Genomic DNA, 20,428 nt, shown 5'->3' with positions numbered 1-20,428 from the left:
GTGTGTATGCTTAAAAGACTGCAACACAAAAGACTTTTTCTAATGCTGTAATTCCATCAGTTTATTAGACTGAGTTATGGTATGGGAGAATATTCAGAAACTGCAGCTTAAATGAGAAAACGTGAATGGTGTTACTTATATAAAATACTACTGCAATAGTTCTTTTATTAATTTTTAATGTTCAGCACCCTCTGTGACCTCCTTTATTCTCTTGCTGTCAACATGGCAGGCTGGAAAAATTGAAATGGGCTGACAGAAAACATAGTGCACGTTACAGCCCAACTCTGGAATCTCTCGACTCTCTTTCTGAGACACATGCTAACTTGCTCCATGTTATTCTGCATTACAATAATATTTAAGGCCCTGTTTGATAGCTCTTGATAAAAGGGAGTTCTGTCTGGACCCTGAGCAGGTGCTCCTCGTCAGCCTTCCTCTTTCTGACATTGTGGGAATGGCATTCAATTAAAAGCAGAATATACTATTTTTTTTTTTTTTAAGTCATGGCTCATAAGCACACTTCACGCTCTCAAAACATAATACCTCAGCATGGAGAGAGCTTTATTTGTGTCTATGCAGCCTCTTCCAAAAGCACATTTTGGTCTGATTCAGCAATGCTTTTCTTGAACAGTGGGACACTGCTATGTTATGTATATTTACCACAGTCTCTATCACCAAGGAGACTAATCCCCATACCAGTACAGTCAAGAACCTCACAGCATTGTCTTTGCAAGACCAAGTTCATGTTGTCACAGCAACAGAGTGCACAGGGCAAAGATATTGAACAGGACTTTGGGATTAAAGCTTCTCTTTCTGTTTCAAATCCAAGTGTTTTATGATGAGAAAAAGTGTGCAAAGGTATGAGGTCTGCAAATATCTTGTCAGCTGAAGCTATAAGTGTAATGTTTTAATGATTTCTTTCACAGTTGTGAAGGTGAGATTTTTGAAGAAGGTAGATTTCAAACTTCTAGGAAGACTGGAAACTAACCCAGACTATGAAAAAAGATATTAAAATCAGGGTGCTTATATTCTTCTTTTAAAAGGCCTTGTTATTAGCCTTTACTAATTAATGATGAGACAATTGTGACAATGAGAAATTCTGAGTAATGCACAGACTGCAAGAGAATAGAATTTTTATGAAACCCTATCTTGGTATACTCTCCTCTTGTGCTATCAGTCACTTGATCAACCTGTTCCATCTGTTGTAACTATTAGGAGTTTTGACCAGCAGTGAGTTATAAGAATTTGGGATCATAAAAGGCACAATATTCTTGCTTGTAACATGATCTCTTGATTTTTCACCAACCTCCAAGGAAGCAAAAATGCAAGGAGAGGGTAACACTTACCGGACACTCCTCCGTACGTAGTCCGTTTCCCAGTGCCCACTGCTGGCCAGGGTGTGCCATCGGCTTTTAATCCCATGAGACCTGAGACCGTGTTGGTGGCTGTAACACCGTCTGCGCCACCTATGAAAAACACAACATTTTTCTGCAGTTCTTAAAGGGACGATTGCTAAAACCCATTCAAACCCACACAACCCAGAAAAATGCACACTCTACTTTCTCTTGAGAACATTTCCTCCCCTCAAATATATTCACTAATTTCATTCCTATAATTATACTTAAAATGCTAGACATAAAAATTTTTAATTACCACCACTTTATTTTTCCAATTATTATACAGATTTGTGGATGCCAAATGTTTTGTACTCAGTGTTATTTTCCAGGTAATTTACAATATCTTTACAAATCAGGATGCAATTTCCATTGGATAGCACACAAGCATATATGATTTGTAAATCATGCATTGACTGTATGATTTATGTATTCAAGATATTTATTGAGCATGTGTTTAAGGCAGTGTACTAGATCCCATCAAATATAAAGGGAACTCATAAGAAATTTCACCTGTGGAAGCAGCGATCTTTTTAAAAAGTTTCATTAAAGGTTCAGGTGCTATTGCTGGACTGTTATATTGGGAAGTCATTCATTTTGGAGTGGTTTGTTGTGACTGTGGCTTCGTTTCATAATTGTTTGTGTGTAAACCAGGTGTTTATTAGGAAAAATGATAGATATTCTTGTATTCCCGGGCCACTTACTAGCTTGAGTATAGGTATGGATCTTTTACATTTGTGAGGTCAAGCGCTCAGTTTAATACTTTTCTTAAAGTTTAAAGAGAGATATGCACATATATTTGTGGATAAAGATATACTTTAGTATGGCTATGAAATTTAGGCCCATACTTACGTAACGAGGCAATTGATGTAAGTCAGGTTCTTACCTTCCTTTGCAGCTCTGGCGATGCTTACGATATCAGTGACATTTGGGGTCAACTTGGCAAAAAAAGGAATCTGAACAGCTTGCCTAACCCAGCGACAGATGTTTCGCACCAGCTCTGGATCCTGTTCAAATAGGTCAGTTAAATATAGAACATAATTAAAGAATTGTGATCAAAATGTGTGCTGGAACAACAGCAAAGCTGGAGATGTGCAAGACAAATCCAACTTGACAATGAGCAACATGATATATTTCTCAAATTCCTCCTCAGTATTACATCTAGACTCATTAGGGAACTAAGGTTAACACACTTCAAGTGAACTGCAAATTCATCACATAAAGGTTAAATTCCTCAAGGGAGCCTTTGGAAAATAAAATTACAAAGAACCAAATGGAAGAAAGTGTTTCCCACTTCCAGTTAAATAATGTCAGAAATAAAACATAAACTTCTGGTGATAAGTTTGGGAACCATTACAGAATTTCTAACGACCTCATTGGTTTAAGCCTAACAAAAATATTTGAATAGCTGACTCCCATGTGAATGGTATGAAATCTGAAGTCTATTGTTTTCATTATTAGAAGACTTAGTCTTGTTGAAGTGTATTCAAAAGAAAATATGTGACTTCCTAATCAATTTAATTATGGTATATAGTATATGCTAATATGGGATAATTCAGCCTTAGGTTACACAGGATCTGATCAGTAACTTTAGCTTACTTTTGCAAATGTTGCCAAGAGCTGTGTAGCACTTTTCAACATTGGTCAACTTGAAAGAATTGATCAAAATGACAAGAATGAAACAAAATATCAAACGCTCATTTTTAAAAGCAAGGAATAGGTGTTTTCCTGCCCTGTTTCTTGTGATTTTTCAGGCTTCTATTTTCTCATGGGACAAGTATCATGTAGAGGGCAATCACCTATCCTTTCCATTGAAAATAACTTAGCAGTAGTAATGTTCTTTGATTTCAACGCATACAATAGTCCTTTTTTTTCATTACTTTTAGTGCAAAATTTATTCTGACAGGTACTGATAATGTGCTTTGATAAATTACATTAAAATATGCAATAGCAATTCATTATTGAACTTGGTAATATTATCTTAGGAAGTTAAAATGCTTTTTTTAAAAAATAAAAGATCCACCCAGAAAAATGCATATATTTAAACTATGAAACAGTAGGCAAGAATTTCATTTGTAATTAATATTTTTACATGTAAGAAAGTTGCTCTTTGCATTTTAACCTTTCGAATTCTTTTAAGGTGAGATTTCTAATGTTATAACCTTTAGAAAGAACCTTTTCACTTAGGTTTAATGTATCTTGAGCAGTCATCTTGTATTACTCTACAAGTTACATGTTTGTGTGCTAAGACACTGTGATGAGGTAATTTCTTTCGATTGTTATTGTCGCTATTCAGCAAAACTAATAATTTCAACAAGAAATCTTTGACTTGGCTTGTTCTCTTTTCAGAACAGTAATTTCTTCATTAAACATAAATATTAAAAAAGCACTATATGGAATGCTCTACAGGGCATACTGTGTATTATAAATAGTAAAATCTGGAGACTTAGCTGTACAAATTCTAACTCATGAAAATGGAGATCTGCCCCTGCCCATGCAATGTTCATGAAATATTTATAACCACTGCATTGGCATTATGAAGACAGTTGCATCTTTGTGACTTTCATTTTTAAGTTATGAATTTCCATGGGACTTCTTAGCCTAGAAATGACAGTAACTCTAGATGACATCAATTGCATGTCCTTTGTGAAAGCTCTCTTTAGGGTAGAATTTGCCGATAATTTAAAGATCACTTGAATTGCATAATACATGGAAGGTAGCCTGATAAGAATTAGTAAAACAAATTTAAAATATTATCTGGTTCCAATAGAGTAAAGACTAATAATCTGATATAGGTTTCTAAGTGGCTTTCAATACTATTGACCACCGTGTCTTTATATTTACTTTGAACATCTGTCACACTTTTTTCTGTTGATTCTCACTAGTTGAATACTTTAAATGGATGCCTCAATACATTGTTTAACAATTTGAAATTTGTTCAGAGTTTTTCAGTTTTTGTAAAAAAATATGGTCCATTGGTTACCTTTATTTACTTGAATCATCTGCTATTTTGAGATACCACAGTTTAATCCTCTGATAGTTCTATGTGTAAGGTTTATGGTGTTCAGATATATTTTACCTGTCTTCATACTCAGTTAAGCCAGCTGTTTACTAATCCTCATACCCAGCTGAAACACAATTTGATTACCTGAGAATTTTAAAGACAACTTATAGCCAACATTATTGTAAAAATTATTGACTGTTCCATAAATTGCAAAGTTTTGTTTGACAGGCATAATAGAGAATATTCTAATACAAATAGAAATGTGGTGAGGCTAATAACATGAAAAAATGAACCTGTATACTTTGGGGAAACTATTCACACATTCCTAATTTCCTTACATTTTTGATATGAATGATCGAGATCTAAAAACAATTAATAGTGCTTCTGCATCTTGACCTTCTCATTTGCTAGTGATAGCATCAGGTGGCATTGCCCTTCCTAACAAGCCAATTTTTAGAATCTTATTGAAATGAATAAATTTTAGACAATTTCTAATTCTCCCCTCCAAAAAGTCTTCAGAATAGGAAATACACAAAATTACTACAACCTCTCAGACAGACTGAGACTTTAACATTATCCACATCAACAAAAATTAAATAAAAGAAGACAATTCTGGACTGCTTTTCTACTTCTAGGCATATAACATTGTAGGCACTCAAAAAAATTTGTTGTGTCAATGAAAGAAGACTAAATGAAAACTTGGCAGATTTTCAATTTATTTCTTTACGTATCCATCAATTTATAGATTATGTTTGGGTTTAAGAAAAACACAAATATATTTTATGATAGATACTGTCTAAAAGGGTGAAATTCACTAAGACTTCTTTACAAAGCAGGAAAAATTCTGAAGAAAAATGGTAGATAATCATGGAAAAAAGAACAGCTTAACAAGTCTTTTAAAGTGTCTAGTCCACAAAAAGCCCACCTGTATCACCAATTTTTTACTGGCTCTTCCTGCAGATATTCATAATGCCCATCCCTGATCATGATTTGTAATCTCTCCCATAGCAATTGCTTGTGTGTGTGTGTGTGTGTGTGTATACTACTTTAATACCTGTTAACCCTTTTGTTATTTATATGATCACCAAAGAAAGCTGTGAGGGAGCAGAATGGGTTTTCCTGTGATGGAGCAGAATGGGTTTTCCTGTGATGGAGGTGTGTGATATTACTAGCAAGAAAGCAGTGAAGCCCTTAAAGGAATGAGTGACAGGTCTGGGGAGCACGTGGTGGTCTTGGGGGTACTACATGACGTGAAGGTAACAGATCAAGCTTGTGAGGTGCTAAGAAGAGGATAAAAGCAAACTAGAGATAAATGTGGCCTCTGACAATTTTAATGAGGAGCAACCCTGTGTCTGTCTGCAATTAATACACTCTGGAATAGATTCCTATGAAAACCAAACAACAGTGACAACAGCAGAAAGCAGAAAACGTAGTTCTGAGCAGCTTGTTTGTTGCAGAAATTTCCATTGTCCAAAACTGGCTGCGTTTAAAAGCTTAATTTTCTATCTGGGCCACAAGATAATAATTTTTAATTCTAGTAACTAGCATGTCTCTAGTTACACATTAAGGGGGTTCTATATATGATGCACCCTGCTGCTTTTGAGGACCCTTAGATGACCTCTCCATTGTAGGACAGGTATTTTCACCAATTACCTAGGGCATCAAATCTCACTGATTTCATGCCCTGTACAGAGGAATAAGCACTAGAGAATGAGATTGTGAGAATTTCTTGATAAGTTAAATTGCTAGTGAAATTTTTGACTTTGAGAAACATTTTCTCCAATTTCCCTGGTAATTTCCACTCTGCACAATTCTTTTCAAAATGGCTTTCTTAGAAGGTGGCATTTCAATGAACCCACTGAAAAATTTTACCAGTTATGAAATGTTTTCTACTAAGGAACTCTGAAGTCTTAATTCACATGGCATGCTAGGAAGTAGCTAGCATTTTTATGTCCACTTTTCTGATAGACAGAACTAGGGTCCAGAAGATCAATCTGAGTACCTATTTCACCTTCTTAATTTTCTTTCCCATTATCATGTCCTAAACCATCATCTTCTTTAGCAAAATTGCTCCTTAAAGTAAAATGCAGCCATCAATTGTAAACTAGAACTATAAAAGGCTTCTACTTCATTTATACCTGTAAGACTAGCTGTAGCTTCAGAGTAATAGGCAAAAGTGATTTATTTATCCTTCTATGTCAGTAAAGTAAGACAGAAAGAGTTAACTACACCAGGTAGAATTATTAGTAAATGCAAAGACTAGGCATCAGAATGGGGATGTTTTTAATTAACTTATATTTTAGCATGTGTCCTTCTTGCACCAGTTTTCCTGATTTAAGAATTCTAACGATGGCATAATCACCTTGGAAAACCGTTTGGCAGTTTCCTCTAAAGGTAAATGTGCACTTACTAATCCATGCAGCAATTCTACTCTGAGTTATATATCCAAGAGACGTGAAAATATATATCCACACAAAGACTTGCACACAAAAGTTCATAGCAACTTTTTCAAAATAGCTCCAAATTGGAAACAACTCAAATATCCATTTAGTATGTGAATGAAGTGGCATGTCTACACAACGGAATACTATTCATCAATTAAAAAAAAAAACTAAACTACTGAATCATGCAACAACTTGGACTTAATCAAGGAAACATTATTCTCAGTTAAAGAAGTCCACAAAAGAGTACATGCTGCATGATTACATTTATATGAAATTCCACAAAGGAAAAGCTATGCTGACAGAAAGCAGAGCATTGGTTGCTGTCACTGAGGTTTGGGGATGGGAAAGAGATTAAGTGGGAAAGGGCACAAGGAAATTTTTTAGGGTAATGGAAATGGTCTGTATCTTGAGTGTGATGGTATTTACATGAGAGTAGACATTTGTCAACACATATCAAATTCTATACTTAAGTGTATTTTTTTCTGTTATAAGTAAATTATACCACCACAAATTTCATTTAAAATTTTAAAATAATTCCAAGGGTGTTCAAATATAAATAGAAAAATTAAAGCCAGTGGCATTCTAGGCAATGTGGGTTCTATCCTTTTAACAAATTTATTTACTGACGACAAGGCACTGCAACTAGCCTATGCTGGAGACAAAGATGAGTGGGACAAGGAAGGCAGAGTCTACTAGGAAGTACAACCCAGGCACATAAATAACATGTATGTTGGATGTTAAGTATAAAAAAGGAGATCTTGATATGCTCTCTTATTTCAGAGTATTTCAGAGCATGTAGCACAGAGTTCAGCACATAGTAGGCACTCAACAAATACTGTCGACTTGATAGAGCTCACATTGCATAAATTAACATTGACTTTCTTATTTCTATTTACTCAGAAGAAACCTGGGAGTATAAAATTACTGGTTCCAAGATAACCTAATAGACAACTGTTTCAGGCACTATGCACTATGTTAGACAATGGTGTTAAAGATATATAATACACTATCCCTATTCTTAAAAACAAAACAAAATAAAACACTTCATAATCCAGGGGGGAAATGCATATAACAAACATATAATATGAACATAAAATGCTATAAGTCTATAGTAATGTATCTGTATATGCATATAAAATATTATATATATATATATATTTTTTTTTTTTTTTTTTTCCTCCACTTCCCTTGTGCTTCAAGTTGAAGATGACACAGAACTAACTGCTTGTGTGTTCTCTCCTCCCCAGGCACCCGTAGCCTCTTCCATTCTGATTCTTGCTTCAGGCTTTTCTTTCTCTCTCTCTGCCCAGAATGTCCTTCATCTCTTGTCCCTTGGATAACATCACTTCCATCCTACCTCAACACAGGATGGACTAATAAATAATGACTCCCCTTTAAATACTCTCATAATGTTTCTTCATTACTTCATTTATCACAGTGTTTTATAATCCTGTTTTTTTTTTTCTTCCCTGTCTCCACCAGACTATTAGTCTTTTAGGGGATATATCCACTCTTTTATCCTGATCCTCTCATGTAGAGTCTAAGACACTAAAGATAATAAATACTGTGTTGAACAAAAGAATGAAGAACTCCTAAATGTGGATCCGATTTCCACAGTGAGCAAGAAAACAACTGTCCCTTCCCTTCAGTGGAGCCAAAATAAGCTCCACTGTCCCAGAGATATTAGTAGTTTTTGCTCCATAAGCCAGTGGAATTTGGAAACAGTCTTTCGCTGTTCTCTACCAGCTAGCTGAACTGCTTGGAAGACAGCTGTTTCCTCCTGTGGCCTGGCAATCCATTAAAAACTCCCTGAGGTCCCGACTGCCCATGGTCCTTTCTGTCTAAATCTTTAGGATATTGAAGATTTTCCAGTCTGCACTCCTAACCTTGCCTCAAGTCCCAGTCCTTGGTCCCTGGGGCCTGGTGGGGAAGTCTATCCATAGCTGTGCCAGTTAAAGGGAACTTGCATTCCTTTAAATACCATTTCCTGTGACTATGGTTTAATGCTGCTGTTTCTTCCATTCAGACAGCATCTCCCTAGCGAACCATTCCTCTGATATTCCTAGTGTCAGTGTTCCTCATTCCCACACACTTCGTTTCAGAAGCTTAAACCTTTAACAAATGGATGAGAATTGCCATGAACTATTTAGATAATTCTTAAGAAGTAGGTATTCTTTGAGTCACTATTTTTATCCCCTCTGATGACTAGCCCCTCTTTATTCCCTCTGGTCCACTAGCTCACTTCTTTATTCCCAAGTGGCAATGTAATGATGGAGGTCAGCTCTGAAAACGGTTCAAACTTCAAATCTTCCCCTCCAAAATTTGTCCCTATGGAAGCAGATTCAGATTTCCTCAGATTATCTTGATCCTATCTTAATCCCATCTAGAAATCCACTGCCTCAACTGACCATGGCAATAGAGTTGGAGAAGTACCTCTTCAGTAGTCAGGCCAATGAACATCTCCTGCTCACAGTTCCATGTGCTATTCTAGCCAGTGAGTGTCTTGGGAGGCTCTTATTTATTATCATTTATTTATTTATTTGTGAATTCAAAGGTTAGTATTGTCCATGATGCAGAAAAAGTGCTGTCCATAGTCTGTTAATGAAGTTATTCAGCGTAACCTGAAAAATCTTATATGTGGAGAAATAGGCTATGAACATGCTTTGCTGATACCACTGGCAGGGGTTCAAAATTGTGGACCAGCTGAGCCAAACTGAAACTCAGCAGGCTGCTCCATCACTGCTCAGAACACACCAAAAAGGCTTCAGTGGGTAATGAAATGCCAGCCGTCACTTGCACTTCTGTGTATGGATTCATTTTAGATAAGGGCAAGTAAGTATTTAAGTGTATAATATGGAGTTTTTATTCTTTGCAGACTTTAGGCAGCTTGTCATTTGTTTTCTTAATGCAAAGCATTAGTGTAAGCAGTGTAACAATTGATATTTTATACATCTGTTGGTCTACTCACTTAGCCTATGTTTTTGAGTGCTAGAGTTAGAAAACAACCAGAAGCACAAAACCTCAGTATCTTTATAATCCCCTATTCGTGTGAATGATTGACCGACACAGGGAGGAGACTAGTGTAAAACAGCCTTCTGCCCTGGAGCACCCATGATGCTGATACATTTAAGATGAAGAGAGTCTAGGGAAGCCATGCTTCTGTCCTGGGAACTTCATGAAATCCAAGCAAGAAGGAATAACTGGGCTTCCCTGGTGGCGCAGTGGTTGAGAGTCTGCCTGCCAATGCAGGAGTCGTAGGTTCGAGCCCTGGTCTGGGAGGGTCCCACATGCCGCGGAGCGACTGGGCCCGTGAGCCACAACTACTGAGCCTGCGCGTCTGGAGCCTGTGCTCCGCAACAAGAGAGGCCGCGATAGTGAGAGGCCCGCGCACCGCGATGAAGAGTGGCCCCCACTTGCCGCAACTAGAGAAAGCCCTCGCACAGAAACGAAGACCCAACACAGCCATAAATAAATAAATAAATAAATTAATTAAATTAAAAAAAAAAAAAAAAAGAAGGAATAACTGCTGAGGCAATTTTAAATAACGTAGCAGAGAAAACCTCAATCCCTTGGCAATGAATGGTTTCAGCTAAGGGGAGCTCATCCGTAACAAGTTGGTACAGTTCCTTAAGGGATTTCTTCCTACTGTTGCTAGAAGAGCTGGAAAGAAATATCTAGGCCTTTGTTTGTTTTGCCAGCTCAGTAGACTGATTTCCCTCTTTGAGCTGAAAAGGACTTGGAGATAACTAAAAGTGGGGTGACTTTATTGAAAAGTGTTTGTGTGAAAATGTGGGATGGGGAAGATATTAAACATGACCTTTTGTAAGTGTAATATTAACAAACTCTTGATAGAAAATTCATGGATGTTAGATTTTACCCCAAATTTTGAGCAATCTGAACCTAACTTAATCTTTATCAGTGTATTTATACTCATGTGGTTTATAAAAGTACACATCATAAGGTGTGTGTGTGGGGGTGTGTGTGTGTAAAAAGAGGATTCTCTATTTTTAAAGTCTTTCAGGTGTCAAGGAAAGGAACCATGGCAAGCCCACCCCTGCCCACCCCCCCATTACTGAGGGCTTATTACAAGTATACATGGAGAAGTAAGAAGGTAAGTGAAATGTTTTTGGCAAAGGAAGAGTCGGTCCTCTGGGGTCTGGGATGCCTGTCATTCATCTTGTAGGACACACAGCAGCTCTGGTGACCCACCAGTGAAATCAGTGACAAAGAGCAGCTCTTACTTTCTTGTTTTTCCTTTAAGAGTTGGTGTCTACTGCTTTTAGGATTAGAAACTCTGTGATACTAATGAATCTGCTCTTACTTTTCAGTATCTCTTTTTCCATTTCTACTTCTACTCACTTTCTTTTTTTTCTATATTGCCTTTTTGGTTCTCCCATTCAGTTTTTCTACAATCCACCAGATAATCTATATATTTCAAAACCAAACCCACAAGAGAAGATCCTCAGATAAAAACAGAATAATTTTTTTGTTTTGTTTTGTTTTTTGTTTGTTTTTTGTTTTTGTTTTTTGGCCGTCCTTCCTATTTCACACCCTTCCCATTTATTTTGTTAAATTCCCACTGTATGAAGTATTGGTGGAACACAGAAACTATCACCACTATGGAGCCCACTGAAAAGAAAATTTTTGTCTCTCTATTCTCTGGCAACCAAGAAACAATTACATAATTCTAGGCATGGCCAACTGATGCTCCAGCCAAAATTTCAATCTCACAATCAGAAAAGTGGCTGAAGTTTCTTTGTGGTAGTGTGTGGTGCAATGTCTCTTGACAGTATCCAACAATGGCAGTAGTGGCAGATAACAGCACTGGTACAGGCTGTGCATTATCTGGGCAATTCTTGCTGCCCATTCTCTGGGTCCATTTGGTTTCTGACCCTTTTCTAAGCCTGTTGTTCCTGCCTTCCCTTCAGGCACACTCCCTGAAAGGCTGCTGATCTCTTTTTATTTAGACTACAGCTGGTCACTTTTTGCTCAGGATACAATATCTAGTCCAATGAATTGTGGTCAAAGGACACATGTTTTTGTGACAGCTTGTATACAAGATATTGCTTTTGGTCACTTCCCTTTAGGAAGGAGCTTTAGGTGTGGCAGGTCCTTAGCTACGTGGATTGTGTATAGTAATAAATAAATAAATAACACTTTTTATTTAGCTCCTAATAATTAACCTGAAACGTTGCATGAAATGTGAAAATTACAAAAAAATAAGGTATTAATTTGTCCTCAAATACAGTCAAATTAGATCACTTAGGGCACTAAAAATTGGTCAAAGTCAATAGAATATATAAATGGCCTTTGGGATTAGTATATGTCATTATTTTTCTATAAATCATTTAGCATTTGAATGTGTCATAATAAGCAAGATGTCATATAATTCAAGAGACCCTTGCAGAAAGAAGTAATACATATCACCCAGGTACAGGAAAGCTTGATTTGAAATGTATTAAGAGTAGCTATGAGTTCTTAAAAGATGGATATGTAAACAGAGAATGGTAATATAGCCCATAAGAAAAAATATCCTGAGGCCCTGAAATTAATTTAAAATATGATCTCCCTTTCACTCTGAATACCTGCATGATTACCAATTTGACAAGGATCTTTCATTTATCCCAACTCAACTTTACTAAGGTGCCTGCAGCCTACATGGTTGATAAAACAGTTAGGAAGCTTGCATGGGGGGAAAAATCTTCAAATTACTTGATACACAAAATCGTATTAGTATTAAAAGCGGGTGAGTATTTACTTTTGTAATATTCAAGAAATGTAAAGTACCCAAAGAACTGCTAAACTTAGATAGTTTAAAACTTTGCATTTTTTTTTTCCACTTAAAAATAATAAGTGTGGTCAACCTTACTGGGTCATGTAATTAACATCTAGATGTTGCAGCATATAATTAGGTTTTCAGAATATTGGGCAAAGGCAGCATCCAGCATCACAAAAAGGTTTTACTCATACATTTCCAGTTGCTAATATTCCTAGATTTTAACATGCAACAGTTGAAATCACAAACGCGACACAGTTACTTCTTACTTTATCCTTTCTCTGCTATGTAAGGTATTTGTGGGAATTCAAAAACTATTGAATCTAAACCTTACTGGACATTTGCAATCATCCTGCAGTTAACCACAAAGACTTTATGAATGGTTTCATTTTGGTATAAGAAAAAGACATAAAAACAACCCCAAGCAATTTGCTCTCCTTGAAGTGTGTACAAAGTGGGAAGTTAGTGGTAGAATGATTACTTTTATTTACTTCTAAAGTGTGTGTGTGTGTGTGTGTGTGTGTGTGGCGGGGCGGACTGGAGTCTTGAAAGAGTCACAAAATGGCAGCAACTGCATTAGGGCCTGTGGAGAAACACATGGGTAAGGAATGCATAGGAAGACTCTAAAGCATGGGAATGCCCTGTGCGATGGGAAATAGAAAAAAAATTCCAAACTATTGCTTATGAAGGGAGCAGAGAGGAGATATGGCTAAATGGTTCAACTAGAGTTTAGAGTCAGCTTCCTACAGATTCTGTGCCTTATCCTTTAGACAATAAGAAAACACGAAAAGCCACATGGTTAAATCCATGTTTTAGAAATATAATACCACATATGTCTGTGGGTTGAGTAGGATAAGACACAGAACAAGCAGGGACACCAATCTGAAAAAGAAAAAAGGCCTAGGGCTAGTGAAAATCAAGAACTTCAAGTGGACTAGAACATCATTTTAAGGATGAATATTAAAAACTTTCAAGATTTGTACAAATTGGAGTTGGGGAATGAAAATCAAAAATAATTCTGTGGTTTGTCATTGTAGGAGAATAGTAATTTCATCACCCAAGTGAGGAAATACTAGAGAAGCAGGTTTGGCAATAAAATGATGAATGAATTTTAGATACATTGAGTTTGAGGTCCCTATAAGACACCTAGCTGAAAGAATCCAGTTGAGAGTTAACAGGAATCTGGATCACAGGATCACTAAATCATAGATTCATGAGTTGTTAGTATGTAGTTGGTGGTTGGCGTCTTGTGAAACCCTTGCTATGTCAGAGAGAGAAGAGAACAATGAGGAAAAATCCAAGGAAGCAGGGAAACTCCAATAAAGAAGATGTAGGTGTAGTTCTTGATATTAAATACACCAAAGACATCAGCTAGGATGAGGGCTGAAATGCAGGCAATAGATTATACCCCTTAAAGTCACTGGCAATTTATGGCACATATAGCTAAACATAATAGGGATGGAGACAGAATACAATGGGTTAAGTAGTTATAGCTATAGATACACACAGCCCAAGAAAACCAATAATAAATTTAATCTGAACTATCAGAGCTTAGAACTGTGCTTGACATAAAAGGTGTATGCAATGAATATGTTGAGTAATTATCATTTTATTGTTATCACAATTAGAACTAATGACACAGTGGAAGATCATTTGCTATGTTATGAGGCAACGCATATATGTAAGGGAGACTATATGACATTTTTAAAGGAATTGGTTATAGTTTAAACAATATCTCTGAATTCTAACAATGTGAAATCCATGACAGTCTGAGATCTAAATAATTAGCTTTGTTAATTAAATATCTTATTGAAATCACAGGCCTAGATAGGACTCAAAGAGGTTATTTAGACCATTCTCAGGCAATATTAAAAATAGCAAACATACAATACAACATAGTGATTTACCAAGTGCTCTCAAACATCATAACTTAATTATCCTTAAATCATTCTACGTTTTGTTTTCTATCAAGTTATCCCTAGTGAGAGATGCAGTAGACCCACTTCTCACAACATTTGAAGACAAATTCACACAAATCTCTTTCGCATCTTAATAAAAATTAAAATCATATATTTCTGTTTACCTTGAAAGAAAAAAAAGAAAAATTGTTTAATATAATTTATACACTATCCTTGCATTAAATCTTTCTTCAAATGTTACTTTTAAGAAAGTTTTCCATGATTATGAAAGGATGATTTCATAACTATCATGGAGTAATTTTTTTGAATAAATTATTTAAAAAATTATTGACTAAGAAAAATAAAAATTACTCATAATAAAACAACCAAACAACAGCACTATTAAAAAGCTTTATTTCCTTCTATTTTCTTGGAGTAAGAATACAGTTTCCTCAAAAGTTAATTCTTACCATTTTTACAGTTGTATATCCTTTTTTTTTTATTATATTATGTGCACTTCCTATGTCATTCAATTTCTTTAAAAATACTATTTTGATATTCATAAAATATTTCATCATATAGATATACCCTATTTTACTTAATTATTTCCCAATTTTTGCACTTTGAGATATGTCCAGTTCCCATTATAAATAACATTGAACTAAATCTCTTCTGGTGATTGGTGCTCCTAATTCCTTTGTTTTTGTTCCTAGGTGCTGTGTTTATGGGTAAAATATGAATTCTCTTAAAGCAAGGAAACAAAATCAGACATTTAGAATATATAACCCCTTAGAAGAGCTGGATAGTCAATAGACCTGGGCCTGACACTAGTGGAAACTTATGTTGCTATATGTTATCATGGGAGCAACTGGTGAGGGAAACAGAATTGGATTTTTCAGTTGATGCAAAATAGGCGAGAGCCTAACCACAATCAAACAATCAGTTTTAGCCTCGCCCCCATCCCCCCAGGCCCCCCCCCACCCCTGGCCTAGAGCACACAGGGCTTCCATGTCTCACTCACAGATGGATCTCTCCTCAGTAAGCACATGTACAATTTGGTTCCTCCACAATGTTTAATTTAAGCCAATGCTATTCATAATGGGATTTTCCTGAACCTTATATACCACAGATATCCCTATTAAGAGATAAAATGATAATGCTATTATACTGTGGCCACAGTCATTTATAAATAATTAAGAAATACACAATAACCTATGCTGTACATATAAACCATGATATGCAGTCAAAATCAGTCACTACATAATTTTAGAACAGTCATGTTAGCCCACTTATGTTTAACTACCAGACCAGAATTTGTTAATACGCTTCCTCCATCCACAATATACTTCCCCATTCATAACACACACATTAGTTCCAACCCTTGAGAGAATTAATTTCCTCATTTATCTTTCCTTAGGATTTTATATATACTTGTACTTGGATTGCTCAATAGAAATGTATTAGACGAATGAATGAATATTATTTGTTATATAACTGGATAATATGATAAAAAAAACTTTAAAATGTCAATAGGGCTATACATTCCCAAAGACACATTAGTTAGAAAAAAGTAGGACTACATACTACTAAGGGAAAAAAAAAAGGTCAAACTACATTAAATACAGGCATGCTTTTATAAAGCATCCTTATGTAATCTTTTTCTAATTATCTGAGAATCATATATTTACTTTTATACAACTAAATTTCCTTAAAATTTGCTGAAATTTTACTGTGATTATGTTGCAATCAATCCTTACAGAAAAGAGGTATCATTTATAAATTCTTAGGTTAGTTTTATTACATCAGTTCTTCATAACCAAGAGGCTTTTTAGTTTATATCTTTGTTTTATTTCACATTTAATTAAAGCTAACAATTTGTTTAAAGTGTGATAAATTAAAGAGACTGTTTCCCAAGTTGAGTAAGAGACAATTTTTAAATGTTACTTCCTACATTTTTGGGCAATTTGGTAGGATGAACTTAATAGCCTAAAACAGCTATTTAAGAACAAGAGAAAAGAAGAAGAATAGTTGTAAATCTGAATTTTGTTAAAATTGTACGAATAGGAATGAGCATTAACTAAAATATATTTTGGAATATGGAACTGCTACCAATTTGAAGTATGCATAAATTCATTTTTATGGTTATGCCATTAACTTTGAATTATCCATATTGGACTGGTAAGAGCCACTTATATTATAAGCAAATTCAAAAGCAAGTATATTTCTCTTTGGGATGTAATCACAGTTACAAATGTACACTTTTAACTTTCTTTATTTCCAGTATTTAATCCTGGATTAAAGTGATGCTTGGTGAGCACTCTGCTGGTTACTAACAGGTAAGGGTAAGAAATATCTTTGAGTCACCATGCATGAATGGGACACTAAATAAATATCTTACTCTACACTACCGAATGTAAAATAGATAGCTAGTGGGAAGCAGCCGCATAGCACAGGGAGATCAGCTCAGTGCTTTGTGACCACCTAGAGGGTTGGGATAGGGAGGGTGGGAGGGAGGGAGACGCAAGAGGGAAGAGATATGGGAACACATGTATATGTATAGCTGATTCACTTTGTTATACAGCAGAAACTAACACACCATTGTAAAGCAATTATACTCCAATAAAGATGTTAAAAAAAATACACTATCAGATTATCTTATACCATATTTGTGAGTTTGATCAATACTAAATATTAGCATATTCAAATTTACAAAAGAATATACATACTATGATCTTTTATTTCTATGGTATTTCCCATAACTTCTGCAATATCAAAAGTACACTATGTGTTTCAAGAACACTTGACAATGTATTTAGACTTTCCAAAAATTTCAAATCAGAGCTTTAGTATAAATTTTATTATTAGTTATACGTATAAAATCTTAATATACAAAGAACATTTTACATATATTCCTCTCTTCTTAATAGGAAATGGAAAAATGGACAACTGTTTGAACATTAAATATCCTATAATTCATCCTGATATAAAAATGAAGACCTGAAAATAAATACTGATTTTCCTGTTTATAAAAGAAATCAGGCTGAGTCCCATGTCAACAAATGAGTTTGCAGCAGCTCTAAAGAAATTGTAAAGACGATCAGTCTATTTTCTTTTTTATTATTTTCTTGTCATTTATTGTCACAGTTGTTGCTTAATGAAGATGTGAACTTGTATAACTAAAATCTGCACCACAGTAAACAATAAGGCATCATCAGCCATATGCAACTTATTTGCATAGTAGTGGGCTGTGTGTTGTGTAACCAGTTGTAACCATCTTTTCCTTATTTGGTGATACTCATCCATTCATTCATTCATTCAACAAATATATATTCAATCAACTACTATCTTAGTTGTTGGGGTAAATAAGTAAATAAGTAAAGTGAATAAGACAAAGTTATGGTTCTCACGGAGTTTTCATTCAACTGAGAAATACAATAAGGAAAAAAGAAATAAATACGTAACACAATTTCAAGTAGGTAATAGAAAATTTAGAGCATGGTAAGAAGATAAGGAGAGAAAGAGTGACGGGGCTGTGGGTACGGTAAACTGAAGATGGGTTGCTTGGTTTAAACCTGAGGAAGTCACATTTAAGTTTATGTATATTCTATGACCAAAACAAATAATCACTTTGCTTTTATGGTACCTTAAAATTATTTTAATTTCATTTAGTTAATTTTTTAAATTTGTTCCTAGATTTTGAATTGTTTCAAGTTGGGGACGATTTTTTTTTTTTTTTCATCATGCAATATCATCCATAGAGGCAAGCATAATACTGATATACAACAGGCACAATAGATGTACTAATCATTGACTAAATATTCATCACTTTAGATAAAACTTTATTAGAATGAGATGTGACTTCAGAGCAAATACTATGTTGATTTTATATGATCACTACCTGTTTCTATTACCTAGTTTTATGTTTAACACAATAACAGGAAACTGAGATGCAGATGTTAGCTGGTAGAATGCTTGTAAAGGTTAGACTAATTCTTAGCTAAGTGATTCACTTACACTAACCTTAATGTACAATTCAAATTCCTTGCAAAACTATACACTGCTATATTTTATATGAGATCACTCACCACTATTTAAAACTGCAAATGTTCACACTCATGTTAAAATGGGTTATGGCTAGGTAGTGAGATTTAAGGAGGAAAGGGAGAAAGGTAGGAAGGAAGGAAGGCACATAGGCAGGCAGTCAGGCTAAAGAAGACTAGACCTAAGTAACTGAATTAACTCCTCCAAGGCATCATGGTATTTGGTTTTTGTTACAAATTAAATGATAGTGCCATATGTTTAGAGTGGTTTAAGAACGGGTGGTTTTACTTTTCCAGACATAGATATAGAATAGTATAAGATTAACTGAATGCCTTCTTTTATTAAGACAATAACTTTAAGTTCTACTTAAAGTTACATAATGCTTATGCTAGAGCAGGTGTTCAGAGAAATACAATTCCATAGTACTAAGGGAATATTCTTGGTACTATGTATATTATCTAGGAACTTTTACATCAGAAGAAAGAATACCTTATTTCTCTCAGCTTTAAGTTTAATATTCCAGGTCCTTTTTATTCCATCTGAGATGCTACTGAGATAATCACTGTTAATTAACCTCTGATTGTGTACCTAGGAACACTGAGAATACACTTGGTGTGTCTGGGCCTTGATACACCCCTCCTGCCTTGCTGTGCTATTTGGCGTTCTGAGGTCTCAGCTGCCTCCTTAAAATGATGACACATCCTGTCTGTATATGAGGTCTTTGAGCCAGTTCTCCTGTTTCTGCTTTACAACTTATATAAATATATATATATATACACATATACAACCACATATATTTAGTAAACATATTAACAGTGGAAGTAATATGAAAGTAGGACTAGGGCTAGCATCACTATACGCAATTTTTTTTTTAACATCTTTATTGGAGTATAATTGCTTTACAATGGTGTGTTACTTTCTGCTCTATAACAAAGTGAATCAGCTGTACATATACATATATCCCCATATCCCCTCCCTCTTGCGTCTCCCACCCAGCCTCCCTATCCCACCCCTCTAGGTGGTCACAAAGCACCGAGCTGATCTCCCTGTGCTATGTGGCTGCTTCAAGAAACGAAATTGAGTTATTTGTAGTGAGGTGGATGGACCTAGAGTCTGTCATACAGAGTGAAGTAAGTCAGAAAGAGAAAAACAAATACTGTATGCTAACAATATATATGGAATCTAAAAAAAAAAAAAAAAGGTTCTGAAGAACCTAGGGGCAGGACAGTGATAAAGACACAGACATAGAGAATGGACTTGAGGACACAGGGAGGGGGAAGGGTAAGCCGGGACGAAGTGAGAGAGTGGCATGGACATGTATACACTACCAAATGTAAAATAGGCAAATTTTTGAAGTAAGAATTCTATCTCTGAAGACCTGACCATTTTGTCTGATTCTCTGTCTTAAAGGCATCTTCATCTGCTCCAAGCCAAATACCCTGTCTTCACGTTTGAGCATGAATATAATTCAGGATAGTCATCAACAAATGATAGTGGTGATGTATCATATGACAGGGACTAAATATTTACCATTTATTGGGTCCTGGCATACTATAAGCAGTAATATAAATCACAAGCTCTGGGGAAATAAATTGTAAGTTAGGAGTCAATGAATAAATACATTCCTTATGATTACTGATGTACACTGAAAAACAGAAAAAGCAAGAATTAAAACTAATACTTAGTATAGTAAGTCTCTGATATTCATAGGCTAAACATCTGAAGTCTCAACTCTTTGTGAATGATCCCATAGAGCAAATATTAATATATATTTTTATATGAAACTTGGATGATGTTGTGAGCTTCGTGTGAGTCACTTGGCCAGGAATAAGCCTAACTTTTAAGAGCTTTTCTAGCTAGCACCTACGCTGAGG

General features: G+C 35.3%; 1 protein-coding gene across 3 annotated transcripts in view; it reads right to left on the bottom strand.

Moving 5' to 3' along the window:
* Positions 1 to 20,428, bottom strand: part of DPYD (dihydropyrimidine dehydrogenase) — an 815,942-nt gene that overhangs the window by 225,720 nt on the left and 569,794 nt on the right. For all 3 annotated transcript variants that reach the window (XM_082383233.1, XM_082383234.1, XM_082383235.1), the window contains exons 17-18: positions 2,278 to 2,398; positions 1,344 to 1,463 (exon numbers count right to left, since the gene is read on the bottom strand). In XM_082383233.1, the coding sequence (XP_082239359.1) occupies positions 1,344 to 1,463; positions 2,278 to 2,398 (241 nt within the window). The remainder of the gene's footprint in view (positions 1 to 1,343; positions 1,464 to 2,277; positions 2,399 to 20,428) is intronic.

Source organism: Balaenoptera borealis (assembly GCF_965194805.1).
Source record: "Balaenoptera borealis genome assembly, chromosome: 1".
NCBI classification, from domain to species: Eukaryota; Metazoa; Chordata; class Mammalia; order Artiodactyla; family Balaenopteridae; genus Balaenoptera; species Balaenoptera borealis.
The sequence above is the reverse complement of the archived record's forward strand: the minus strand, read 5'-3'. Positions and strand labels throughout refer to the sequence as shown.